The following is a 14,671-nucleotide window of genomic DNA, read 5'->3' as shown; positions in this document are numbered from 1 at the left end:
AATGAACTAAAAAACCCATGTATATTATACTCCCAACTGAAAAAAAAACCCCATAAGTACTGTTTCGATCAATGTATAAACTGCCTGCTTTCACCACAGTTCTGTAAGCTGCTGTTTAATTTTCACCTCCAGTGTACTAATTGTTGAGTCCCTTTACTGGCTGATTAGAATCCAATACCAAGCGCATGCTGTACTCCTTTTCAACAAATTATTCAGCTTATTGAAAAAGAAATTACGTTGAAACAGCCGCTAGAGTATGTTTAGTACTTCGTTTACTCATCTACATCTTGCGCAGGTTGTGCATGTTTAGCAGAGATTAATTATACACTATGTCTCTTAGCATGGTCGCTCACGAAAGCCCGACTTGTGTTGCAGGCTGAATTTACAGTCCTTTGCCTTCAAGTGCACCTGCAGTTTGGAACGACGAACATCTGCTCCTGCAGCTACTCACGAACTTTTGCATAGTATGAACCGTACTTAGCAACGACAATGACAGAACTCTGCAAAGGCAGCGGATTTTGTGAGGTACACATAAACAATTCATAAAGTACATGCACATCTTGATTATGTACAAGTGTAAATTCACTAGAAACGCAACTTAGTTTTCTTCAATGGAATTTATTTTTCCTGCAAGGGTCCTTTTGATACTGAGTTGATGTAGGTTGTCAACTAACATAGAAGTGCCAACATATGACAGGCATTCTAGTAGAGACTGGGTGGCTTGAGCTTACCACAGATTTTGTTCTCCTCTAACCTCCAACAAAGCACCTGTTAAACACAGTAATTTACTTGAAAACTACGTTTTTATAATATTCATCAAAGAACACATCTGGGATGTTCAGATGAAGGACAATCAGCTTCTGTCATCCCTTCCCCAGGTTCTCAGCAGCCAAACTCTTCATCAGTATGTCACTATACAAAAGATGTATATATACATGTGCAGTATCTATCCTATTGCTACAGTGTAACACTCTTCAGTGTATTTTTCCCTCAGTTTCTAAACATGAAACCTTTTTTCCATAACAGAAGAAAAACTTTTGGTTTGTATCTCTAAGTTACAAAGAAACAATTGTTGAAAGCCAATGTCATTTTACTACCTGTTTAATCACACCTTCTGATGTAACACGCTTAAGAAATCATTTACCTTTAGGCTGATAGGTTCAAACATTTCTTCAACAAATTAATGATTAAGAATTAACTGTGCAGTGAATCACAGCCATGTGTTTGCTGACACCAGTAAGTGTTTGCTTGTGAGGTAAATGTAATTATTTTTCATTTTCTGAAGTGTATCATATTCCAGGTTTGCCTCAGTTGAGCTCTGAAGGATCAAACAGTGAAATTAAAAGGACTTCCTCTCCAGATATGAAATGGTTTTCTACAATCCAAACAAATAAACCAAACCAAATACTAACAAGAAATCTATGGGTTTATGAAAATATTGGTTCTATTTTATTTCATTTTCATAAATGTATTGATGTCACTGAAGACAACAAAACTACCTGACTGATCAAAGTGTATCATTGCAAATATCAGTTGACAGTAACACCTGAAAGAGTGCTTGTAGGAATAAACAGTTTTTGACCGTGTATCTGTAGTTCTGATGACAGAGGCTAAACCACACACACTGCACTATTTGTCTTACTTTGGGAGTCAGGTTTAAACATATTTCTAACCTGCTTATGTTAATGCCAAGAGACTTAAACTTGGGCAGTATCAATTTCTGGCAGATGCGGGACAAGTGAAAGCAGGGCAGGTCAGTGTGTCCGAGGAGCAGCCCAGCGCTGCCCTGCCGTGCTCTCCTGGGGCAGCCCCGCCACGCTGGGAAGGGCACTTGGGAAACTAACGATGACAGCTTCGTAGATGCCTTCATGACTCCAGAAAACAGCTAACTGCAAAGGACTTACACATGGGCAAAAAACCTTCATAATGTAGCTTTTAAACCTTTGGAATCTGTATTAATACAGATAATAACTTTCCACAGAATCCTGTGCTTACACGGCTCCTCAACAAGGAGGGTTAGTAATTCCTTGTGTCAACAGGGCTTGGAATAAACAACCCTTATCTTTATTTAGTTTATTTTTGGCAGTTTAGGACCTACATGTAGGGAAAAACTGCTACAGTAAAGCTAAATCATGGAGCAATGTCTGAGGCTATAGTAATGTCTGTACCCCAAAAATCTACTCCAAACTGATCACAGAACTATCCTAATGCTTTACCAATCCAAACACTTCTTCCCACCCCAACTTCTCAATCTAGAGAGCTGTGAAGTCTCAGTGAACAGCTGAACTTGATCACTATAATGCAAAGTTAAAATACCCTCAGACCAAACCAGCTTCAATCCAAGTACTCCAGTTCAGGAATAATTTCATTACAAATCCCTGGATGTGAACAGCAGCAGCTGGTTTTATATAACATTTCTTTATTTATATAAAACAGCTCAACTGTTTAGATTTCAACTGATTTCAAATTTTGTCTGTCTGAATGTTCACACATATTTAGTGTATCTGAGTACTTAGAGTCATTTCTGTCCTCTCCCATTACTTCACATTTAACTTTGAAACCATTTGATTTCTGCTACCACCACAGCTTTAGAAGGACATATCTGAAAAAGCACAGTAAACGAAAGCAAACACCATTTAAGTCTTTACAGTAATTAATATCTGAAGTACTTTTTATATTGTTACTACTTTATTACTTAACTAGCAATATTAACCACCCTGGCAAAGTACATCACTTCCTGACACTACAGACTTGACCAACTCTGAGCCACCTTAAAGGAAATGTCAATAATGCATATCACAGAAGTGACTTAGAAAATGCAGAAATCAATACAATATATGCCAATCCTATCTATCTTCCTTAGATTCAACTAAATCTAGTTGAAACATAGTTTCCTTATTTCAGTTTTGCCTGCTGGCAGAATCTGAATCCTTTAGTCTTTATTACATGTAGCAGTATGGCACAGTAAGGGCAATTCCGGTCTTAATTTCCTGGTTTAGTCTTAACTTCTTCCTGTATTCAAGAGATTGTTGATACAAACCCTAAATTTAAGCTACAGAAACACAGGTGTATTGAATACTGCCTTTAAGATATGGAACTCATAGTCTTTTACAAAAGTAACTTTTATTCAGACATGATGTTCAGAAACTGACTCAAAATGAAGCTTGTTCTGAGTTTGATGAATGAATTGAAGGATCCAAACCTTACTGCTAAGAGTAGAACACAACAAGAAGTTTGTCTGCAAGTGCAGTTCTATTACTTTTGAGACGGATTTCTGTAAAGAGAATAAGGCCTGACAGCAGAGAAATAAGAGGTGCCCATTGTTACTCTAAATATGTCAGTTCTAGTGACTAAACCAGGCCCTTGGTAAACTAGAACATGTGGCTGTTCAGTCTGTACCATGGAATAAGGTGCCAGGGAGGTTGCACAAGCTGTTTCTACTATTGAAAAAATATACATTCCCCAAAATGATGATGATATCACACGATACACAACGTCAAATTTCAGAATCAAAACTCAGGGGCAACATCTACAACTAATCCTGAGAATCAACAAGCATCCTTTGAGCAGAAAGAGGAGAGAGGGCAGCAGGACAGCTCAGCCCTAACGATCAACATATTACAGTGCTCAAAGGCAGCTGAAGATTTTGCAAGTGAGATGCACACCGTTTACTTTTCCAAAATGCGCTCAATTTCTCACTTCCACATGCTATTTAGTCAAATAAAAATCATACTTTATTTAAAAAAAAGATTATGTCAGTAAGTCCTTTTGAGAGTTTCCTGGCACTAACACCAGATTCAATATTTTCATTAATCAGGACCAGGTAGTGCAAGCCCCATGGGATTTGAGGCGTATTTTCCTACCCAGCTTTCATTCTAAATAAAGAAATGAACCAAGTGCAATCAAGTACGGCCAGATTCAGAGCACACAGACTGCAGAAAAGCCTGTCTCTGAAGCACATTCACTCTAATGAACCATCGCTCAAAATCTGAACAATTATATTGGGAAAAAATACTAACTCCTAACAATCCTGTTTAAGGAAATAGATTTTGAAGAAGCACGAAAACGTATTACCAGATATGTCTGTAAGTCCTACTCACAGGAGAAATACTGTGAAATTGGTTGAAAATACTAAACTCAACTTGTCCCAATGAGGAAACAGATATCAGGAAGCGTGTTGTCCCAGCTTTCCACCTATGCTTACTATCGCAAGTAGATTTAATTCTTCAGATACAATAAACCCATTCTCTATCTACATTTCTATCAAAATGCCTGGCTTTCCACTGACAACTTCTGAATGCAGTTATGCATTGTTAAGGTAAAAATCTTTAGTATGGGGAAGAGTTTGCAAGTAGCAGTAACAGTTTAAAATAATTTACTGTCATAATTTCCTCATTGCTTCTCTGTATTAAAGAATATCATGTAATCAATTTTGGTTTACTTACTGTTACGGCATTAGAGACTATAGAAATTTTGCCCCAGATGGAGTCCAGTTCGGAATAAAGCACGTTGTATTTCCAATTCATAATCCAAACAAAAGAAAGTGCTGGTAAAAGCAAGTTACAGAAATTCACAAAAAAAGCTTGTCAGGCTCCCTCTACTTTTACCCTACGCAGCGATATAAGTAAACCTAATGTAAAGAATTATGGCACTAGTACAAAAAGTATGTAAATAATTTTTGGGTTTTAAATCTGTTTTTCTTGTTTCCCTCCTTATTCAAGTTTCACGGCATACATATGGGTATGAATAAGTAAGGGATTCTTCACCCTAACTTCATGCGCAGCAGCTTGAGAAATGGTTTAGATTAACATAAATGATAATACACATACATAAGGCTGTCTTTCAAAGAGGTTTGATAATTCATAAATGCAATGTTTACACCGATCAGGTCAAGTGAAAAGGTTAGTAATATAAGTATTTAACTTATGTAAATCTGTTTATCACTGCTAAGGAACATGGGATGACTTCAGATGCTCACTATCTAACATAAGCAGCACATATTTAGTGCAACTTGCATTAATTCTCTTCCCAATTTTTAATTACTATGCAGTCTGTAAAGACAAAAATCCACTAAGATTGCTCTTTTTTTTTTTTCTTTTATCAGAACAATTAACATTAATCACATATTACTTCACAGGCACTGCTTTTCTACACATTCATTACCAAAATAAGAAACTGAATTAAGTTTGAACAAAAGTATTAAAATAAATTACAAGCACAAATGTTTACCCTTCAACATACTTCCATCAATACTTCCTTAGCCAGTGTTCATAAGGAGGGAATGCAAAGCTTCATTTATACTCACTGTATGTTTCAAGACCACCCCCCCTAAAATAAGAAAAGAATGGCAATTACTTTCAAAATTGTGTATGTTATGTTTTCCTTTCCAGATGTAATTTTCATTTTATACTGTATATAGTTTTACTTGCATATCTTGTCAAAACATTTTGCAAAACCATAAAAGGAGGACAAGCATTCCACAGCATTAAACAGACCTTGATGGCAGGACGGGAAGACACTGAATTTAGTTTTGAGGTTTTTAAAGTTTCAAACAAAGAGTACAAAGAGTCTGAATTCACGTCTCTGTGGAGTCCATTCTGCTTTTTCACCAACTACAGAATACAGTAGCCTCTTTTTTTTTTTTTTCCCCCAAAAGGATTTACAATCCATGGTTTTAATTTCTATCTCAAAATCTTAAAATTAAATGCCCAACTATCCATATGGAGGTCCAGGCATTTTATTTTTTGGTTTTATTAAAATCTGCTTACACTGATGAGAGCACAGGGACATACGATTTTGGCACAGTAAACACAGGTTTAACAGCCTAATTGCCTGGGTTTTGTATAGCGGATCATTATGTTAATGCTTCTGCAGTAAAGTGCTAAAGAGGAATTCCCACAACCAAGACTCCTCATTGCTGACAGAGATGGAAAAGGTAGAACACACCGGGGTTATTTGGGAAGAGAGGGTTCTTCAGGGACACAGGGCAGGAGTCTTCAAACCAACAGGACTACCAGGTGTTACCAAAGGGGAGAAAACACGCCACAACACAAACCGCCATGAATTGTGTTTGTCTGAATAACCCAGGGACACCAGACGACTACATCTTGTCTTGCGACCTCGCTGGGAGGAAAGGTGGCTTCACAGGACAAAGGCAGATGCTATAAAAGTGCACAACTCTGCTTGTATGTAGAATTCCTTATTGTACAGCGTTCACCTGGATCTCGAGATAAAGCTCATTAATTCTTTGGCAGTTGCAATGATGGCACTGCACATTGCGCTCCCTTAAATACCTTCTCCTGTGGAACAGACCTGACACGGAGCCCACACGACACCTGACTCAGCTGTGTCTTCGCAGCCCCAGATTCACGGATGGGTGACAAAACGAGGCTTCCTCAGAGGATTAAGAATGTCAGTATGGGAAGCTTTTTGCTTTGGTAAAAGAAAGACCAAATGAGAAGTTTTCCATGATAACGAGTTATTTTGAAAAAATAAATACACACTTAACAGTTTTGATCCAATAATAAATTGACTCAAAATAAAAAATAAAGGGCATCAACATAGCTATTACTATATATATTTTGTAAGTTCCTTTTAGTAGTTTGATATTTCCTTCAGTTTCCTGAAAAAGTTTCACTTTTGGTTTCCCTAAAATTATGTCCACATTTAATCACCAAAAATGCACCTCCATCCCACAGCAGATGTGTCATTAACTATTTCTGAAAAAAACGGAAATAAAATCACCGAGCATGAGAATGCTATGGAATAAGTCAACAATAGCAGATGGTGTTTATTTTGTCACTGCTTGTGTTAAAAATTGCCACCTATTTCATCAGTTTCTTCAAGGTAGAAGCCTCTTGTAAAAAGCAGAAAAACTATTTTTTACAAGCTGTCACAAAACTCCTTACAGTATAAGTTCTTGTTTTCATGGCTTCCAGTTTTCTAGGACATGGTGCAATACACAGGAGATCGGTTTGTATAAACCTGACAGGATGGAGTATTTTGCTAGCAGCTCAGTCTTTCAACACACAATCTGTTTTGTTTCTCAAGCAAATTTGCAAATTCTTTAGTTCAAATACCGGCATTTTCAAGACAAATTCTGTAACAAGTGTTAAGTCTGCTCCTCAGAGAGGCACCTGGTAGAACTGTCAGCTTGTTTGCTTCTAGGACCCAATACACAAGAGAGTTTTGCTTCCCTCTCAGAATTTCATACATTCTCATTATTTTATTTTATCACTCACTTTTGGCCTTGTGATTTACATTCTCTGGTTTTTCTTAACAAAACAGTATGCTGCACGAAGAGTAGCTGTACAACCTTGACTCGGCTCCTTAAAGAAACAATTGTTAAAATCCCACTATATAACCAGGTTTTGCTCATGTATTTCTGAAATTATTTCTATTAAAATGGAAACCCAAAAGACCTCCCAGAAATGCAAACCCATATAATCCTCAGTAACGCAAATCCATGTTGAAAGTAGCTAAGTGAACCAAATTCCTCACCACTCGATTTAAACAGAATTACTATAAGTACTATCCACAGTAGCCATACAAAGTATTTCAATTCAATTTTCAACAAGGTAAACAACTTATTTACATCTGAGCGCTACTGGACATCCGTCTGTCATTCTCACTGATGATTTTAAATGTCATGCCAGGAAGAGACCATCCCTCTAAATCAAGCCCCATACAGCCATTGCATTTTGTATCTAAGCATCCTAAATACAGGATAAAATCCAGTCCATCTTCTTCCTCCAGAAAAATATATAATCTCTATCTAAGTTAAATTACAGTTCAATTGATAACATCCCAAAATTACTTTAAGAACTTGCTTGCACATCACAGATCACAGAGATCTTTGAGATAGCTGTATGCTTGCTGCAACAACATACCAAATATGTAGCTTATTAACTATAGTCAGTCAAGTCTCCTTCAGGTATTGACAAGATTACATAGGAATTCAGAGACTATGGAACCCACTACAATGTCCCGATTTGTATGTTCAAGATCATCATGTTGAAACAAACAGCAAAGACGCTTAAATCATACAACATAGCTGCAAAATGAACCAAAAGATGGGAAATGGTAGAAAAAAGGCTTCCTGGACAAACTCTGTTATTGCACTCCTGTATATTTTTTAATTACTTGACTCAATCTTTTCTCCCTCCCTGTTAAGTCTTCTGTTGAACCGGTGGTTCGGGTTGGCTTTCACACATGATACAGGAACCGATCCTTTTATCTTCATTACTCAATGAGAGGCACAGGCCTCTATCTGTTAGTGTTCTATTAAAATCATAATCTAAGCTGAGTGCTATCAAATTTCTTCTTTTGCTTTTATATATCACTCAACATTACAGTATCTGAATGCTTTAAAAAAGAAACCCAGGATGTTTTTGTGTGTGTGTTGCTTTTGTTTGGTTTGTGTGTGTTTTTGTTTGGGGGTTTGTTGTTTGCCTGATTTTGTTTTTAATTCTCGATGCTTAGTATGAGATAGATTTGGGATTTTTGTGTGTGGTTTTTTTGTGCACTCTTTTTTTTTAATTATTATTCTATTAAGAAATCTTCTCCCAGAAAAGGAGAAGTCAGAAATAGTGAGATTTAGGTCTACTCCAAATACTCAGTAGGGGAGATAGTTTCCTACAGGAGGCTTTTATCCTTTTTCTTTCCAGAGTCTGAACATGGATCTGAGAACAACCCTTCTGCCTGCATTTCTAAAGCACTGACCATTATAATACCCATGTGCAGCACTTAACCTCCTTCTTTCCCACCACCTCTTGCTCTGCACCAGCAGCATCTTTCTCCTTAGCAAACCAAAGGCTAAACAGATCAAACCCCCTAACATTTTATTAGAACAATCCACTCACTAAGTGAGCCCACTCAGTAACTGGGTACCTTTAAAATGAAAGGTCTGAGGGCTCTTCTCATGGTGATACAGAGAGTCCTCTTCTGCTGACACCATGTGCAGGCTGAAAGCTTTGCAACACTACTTTCATGCATTCTCAGCCAGCTGAGGCTTTAAACCAAGGTTAGTGCCATCTGTCCATTTCTGGCAGCATCCTGTGGCACTTTTTCAAAGGAACAGAGATAAAGCTTGGTTTTGGTCAGTTCCTTTGAATTATTAACAGAATAGATTTGGCCAACATCAAAGCCAGTCAGCATGTCTAGATCTCTAAGCCCACTGCACCTTTCTTAGCACTTCTAGAGTATGCAACGAACTGCTGTACCAACTGTAACAGATTTTGTCTGTCCAAGTAATTAGACTCATACAAGTCATAAAAAGTACTCAGATTTCCTATTGCTTCTCTCAGTTCAATTATTTTCTGAAACTCATGTCACTGTCAAGCCAGAGGTGAGAATACTATCATCATATATTTTTGAGTTGCTATGTAATTATTAATATATTCTCACGTTCTTCTTAATTTCTAGAGCCCTGCACAAATACAATACCAAAAGTTAAAAGCAATATATAGATCAAATTGGTTTGAACTGGGAAGGGTACCAGGTTGTCAGGGAAGAGAACTAAACCAAAGCGAAACAATGCTTGATGAAAAGTCTCAAAGCTTCAAATGAGAAAAGACATTGTTCAGATGGATGCAATTTGTAGGGCAAAACCTTTCTTTGATGCTGGAAAATGCGCTCAAGTATTCTTTTGAGATTTAGCATGGCCTAAATACCATAACCCATTCACTATACCTGTGCTAAAATCCTTTCTGCAACATCAATAATCATAAATGCTTCAGAAATGCAGATATATACAAGAACATTTCCATTCTTTATTAATTTCATCTTTATTGCCAACCATAACATGTCACCTCGGGCAATTTTTAATATTATGTACCAGCGTTATGGAAATTTAATTGCTCTACCAAATGCTTTGACTCCCACTCTTCTAAGAGACATGGAAAAACAAACATCAGTCCTTATCTCCAGTTTGAAAACACGCTGAGCATTCGTGGGTTGCATTAACTATAAAATGGTCACAAATACTCATCACTTTCCAGAGCCTGATGTAAGAAACTATCACAGTATTTGCTCAGACACTGTTTGAGAGTCTAAACATAACTCCACTCGCTAGTATTTACCAACAATTATGGAAAGAAGTCTATCAGAAAATCCAACTGAGGGTGACAAGAAAACCTTGGTATGTGTCTCATTCAAATAGTAAGCAGGCAGAATACTATTCCTGGTTAGGGCCCTAATTCGGCAAAGCCCAACTGCAAAGGTAACTTTCTTGTATGTAACTAGGTCGTGGCTGCAATGGAAGAAAAGAGTGAAATATCAAAATATCTCTTTCATCTCATTAGGCAGTCAAATACAGGGCTAAAATTGCAGTGCTGATGACAAAAGATCTTATAAAAATGCCCCCTGCTGAATTAGTAAGGGCACATCCTAATGCTACAGTTAGTATAAACACACATACCCAATGAATGAAAACCACTATTTGCATTTAAGAAGCGTCAAGAGGAAGATGTCACTGAATCATTATCTTTGTATTAAAATTCCTTAAGATGTCTTTGGCTTTAAACTAATACAGCTTATTACTTTTTTTTTTATTTTGCTAAAAAGTACATTACAAGCTTTTTTCCAAACATCCTCCTCCCAAAGGAGTTGTGCTCTCAGGAAAACAAAAAGTATGTGTGTGGCAGGGAAGAGGGGTGCTTCTTAAAAACAAGCAAATAAATGACAAAAACAAAACAAAAACCACAAAACAAACAAAAATCCCCAAAACAAAACAAACCCCAACAAACCTCTATCAATGAGGTCACTCCCTACAAAACCAAAAAAATCCAACAAAACCTCAATTGTTTTGCACAGCCCTTAAGATGCAAAACTTCACTATGACACCAAGTGTGACTGTCTGAATCTGCAACTCTTAGATCAAATGAATTCAAATCAAGACTAAAGATGAACAGAGCCATTACTAAACCTTTCATTAGAAAGTCAGATTTAAGAATTGCTGAAGCAACACAGATCACACGCAAGCTTTTACCAATGGGATAAAACGTATGTAATTGCCTTTGTGGAAATACTACTAACTACAGATACCATATTGTTTTAAACCGTGTCTGTGTGCCTGGCAACTCTTACATGTCGTTCTCTCCATGTGCCCAGTGCCGTGAAGCAACGTCAGCTCAGAGAAAGGGCAGCTCCTTCACCACCCACTGAGGACTCCCAGTAAAAAACCCACCTTTATTTAGTTCAATCAAATCAAACTGATTGCAAAGTATAAAAGAGAAATAAGGAATAAAGAGTGATCAGGTTTATACAACAGAATATAAATACCCACAAGGAGAAATCAAAGAAAAAAAATCACTCAAAACATAATAAGCAGAACATAAACAGAACTAAATTAATCACTGCAAAAGCCACAAATTCTAAACTAGTTTCTAAGTTTACAAGGAATACAATTTAAGCAAGATAAAAACCTTACGTATTAGAGAGTTCTTTGTCTCAGCCAGCTGCTGCCAGCTTGTCTGTCTGTCTTTCAATTTCTCAGAAAGGTGTGTGTGAAAATCTAAATGAAATAAAACAAATAGGTTTTAGAGACGGCTCTTTTCCTCCTTTTCTTCCATTCCATTCACCCTTGGTGTAAAACAATCAAAACAACGTTTCTCCTCCTCCCACCCAAAGCATCTCTGAATAACAAAAATACATTACTTATTATTATCTAGAGATCGACAACTCTTATCTTGTTATCAATGACATATAAAAAGGTCTATTGAGCAGCAACAGTTCTGGTGAAATCTTATCTTTTGCAGGAGGTACAAATACCCACTGTTGGGATCATTAACCATGAAAAAGCATAGAGTGCATATGAGTCTATCTATAATACATGTGTTAGAAATTAATCTGAATTCCATGAGAGTTTCCACACATGCTGAACAGTGCATATTTAAGATCATACTATCTTATTTTCAGTGCATTACCTATTACTCCTATTGCCATGTAAGAATTTTTATTAACTAAAACCAGACCCTTAAGATACATTTGGACAATGGGCACTTTCAGCTGTAATAACTCACTTTTCACATATTTCATGCAGCAACAGGAGGACTTTTGCATTGATCATCAACATAAATAGGCTCAGTGTTCAAGGACGGCCTTTTATTTTTTTTTTTTATTTTTTTTAATTTTAATTTAATTTTTTTAATTTTTTTTTGTCTCAAAAACTCTCCAGTTTTAGGACAGACTTCAATATATAGGGAAAAAATAATTTAGCATTGAAAAGTCTTTCTCTTTGACTAAAAAGAAAACAGCTTAAATTTGATTATACAACTAAGTCAAATATACCTGGATCTTGAAAACATGAAATAATTAGGGAGTCCTCTTACATTTGAAAAGCACAAAGTCAATTGAAAATTGTTAAGTACATAATAACAAGACAGTTTTTAGATATAGTAAACAAGAAACATAACACCGATTTTTATTTACATGAATTTCCTTGCAAAAAAACAATGAAACAAGAGGCCTAATAACTAACGTATGGTCACTTCAATTCTTGTTCTTCACTGCCTTTATGGCTTCGTTGGGAAATGATTTTCCGTGTTACATCTCAGGTTCAAATCTTTACTTTTTATAAGATAATAGTTTAATATTGTACCCAAGACTCGCCAGAATCAACAACAAAAATGTGTTCTGTATACCAGAATAATTTATGACATGCAAAGAAGAAAAGATAATGCATTGGCACTTAGGGATATAAAGACAGCCGATCAAAACAATAGTAAACAAAGCACTTTAAATGCTAAAGATGTAAGACAATTAATTAGCTATTTGTTAGGAGCACAGATATTCTGGATCTGAAGGGTCTGCAACAGAAATAATGTGAACAAATCACAGCTCCTAAGTTTTACATTGCTGATTTTGGGAGTAAAAAGTAATTTTAAGGGACAAGTTATACTTTTACAAACAATAAAAACCAAAGAGAGTTTACTAAGCAGGATAAACATCACCTTTCTACACATGAAATTCAAGTTCGATGTGGTATGACTATAAGCCATTTTTCAGTATTTTGGCTAATTAGTTCAGCTTTACTTTTGATGACACAAGACCTTTGATTTAAAAAGCAAGGAAGATAAACCAAGAGATTTTCAGGAACACTCCACTGGAAGATGGTTCTAAGAACAACATGCAAGTGAAATAAAGATACGTGAGGTGCAGAGCACAAAGATTATCAATATAAAAACTCTGGTAAATAAATAAATAATTGCAAATTTATTAATTTTGGTGTTACAAGCAATTTTCCCAACAACATAATACTAAAAGTTGATGAGATTATTTTCATATTTTTCATAGTTCTTTGCAATTTTACAGGTTCTATTAGATCTCACCATATAATCTTCAAATTTGTGAAATATTTACTGTTTCTACTTTTGTTTTAATATCAGTTTTGCTTTCATTTCTTTTTCTAGAGGAAAAAACAGAATTAATCTATCAACAGCTTATCCATTGCCATGTTATCACGTTACCCTTTAAGCTTGCGTATGTTACTGAATCTGCTGCTTTCTCTTTTTACCTGTCTGTGGTCACCATGGCATATTTGATCCTCACAGTTACACAGGGTACAGATGAGGACAACAAACTGCTCCCCAAAGGAACATCTTTTTGATGTGAAACATTAAAATTAATGGCTAAAACATAAGTTTCCAAGCTCTTTTTCTCCAACAATTAAAAAAAAACCCACAAGTTTGTTACCAATGCCCAAAGGAAATAATAATTTAAATGCTGAGACACTTTAAAAATAGTGTTATCTGAAGGGAAATCTCCATGGGTATCACCTTCTTTTGACACTCACAGGGAGTTAAACCTAATTGCATTTAGGGTTATCTCTAGCAGCTACACTCAGAATCAAACATCCTCACGAGGACTATTCTAACTAATCTACTTATTAGGCTTTTATTCAGATTTAATACAATCTTTTATTAAAAAAAAACAAACCTCAAAGGGATAGTAATAGATTTTGCAATTATCAGATAGGAAAGAATAGGCCATGACCTACAATCTTTGGCCTTGCCAAAAATCAGAAAAAAAAAAAAAAGTAAATCTTTACATCATTAACTTTAGTCCCTATCAGACACCACACTGTATATCCAGAAAAAGCGAAACGGTGTGAATTCACTCTGCTTTCCTCTTATATATTCCTCTAGAACACAAACCCTGCGATGTCCACATGTCCATTTGCTGCTACAGTGACTGACAGAGAGAAAGAAATCTGCTTTCTGTACCGTACTTCCAGAGATGAAGGAGCAGCAGTTTTTGGCTTGCTGTGTCAAGTCCCAGTTTCAGTTAAAAATCAATACCAACACAGCTAATTTGAATTAATAGTACAAATGCTAGCAATGCTTTTTGAAAATCTAGAAAGCAAACAGTGCAATTCCTAAAGCAGGCTCCTGTGAGGTACACGATGTCCAGACTAGCTGCTCGTCTTCTGCACATCACTTAGCAATTTTCTTCTCGCAGTAGCCTCTTCAGAAACTGATACTCTGCTTCCACCACTCTGCTACTTTTTAACGTTTATCTAATTTATCTCGCACCCCAACAGTCTCCCACTTGGCCTGGCACTCTGACAAGACCTACAGGACGTCTTTTTGCTGTTTGAAGGAGAGGCTGATGAGGAATTGTTGTAATTACGCTCCCCATTTTCATTCCCTCTCTGTCACTATGCCATGTAACC

General features: G+C 36.4%; 1 protein-coding gene across 16 annotated transcripts in view; it reads right to left on the bottom strand.

The window, feature by feature from the left end:
• The window catches only part of TENM2 (teneurin transmembrane protein 2), a 645,420-nt gene that overhangs the window by 276,639 nt on the left and 354,110 nt on the right, over positions 1-14,671 (bottom strand). For 11 of the 16 annotated variants that reach the window (XM_065030083.1, XM_065030081.1, XM_065030084.1 and 8 more), the window contains one exon: positions 11,429-11,512. The exons of the other annotated variants lie outside the window; for them this stretch is intronic. In XM_065030083.1, coding sequence (XP_064886155.1) covers positions 11,429-11,512 — 84 coding nt within the window. The remainder of the gene's footprint in view (positions 1-11,428; positions 11,513-14,671) is intronic. 16 annotated transcript variants of the gene reach the window in all.

The sequence above is a fragment of the Columba livia genome, chromosome 14, assembly GCF_036013475.1.
Source record: "Columba livia isolate bColLiv1 breed racing homer chromosome 14, bColLiv1.pat.W.v2, whole genome shotgun sequence".
Taxonomy (NCBI): Eukaryota; Metazoa; Chordata; class Aves; order Columbiformes; family Columbidae; genus Columba; species Columba livia.
The sequence above is the reverse complement of the archived record's forward strand: the minus strand, read 5'-3'. Positions and strand labels throughout refer to the sequence as shown.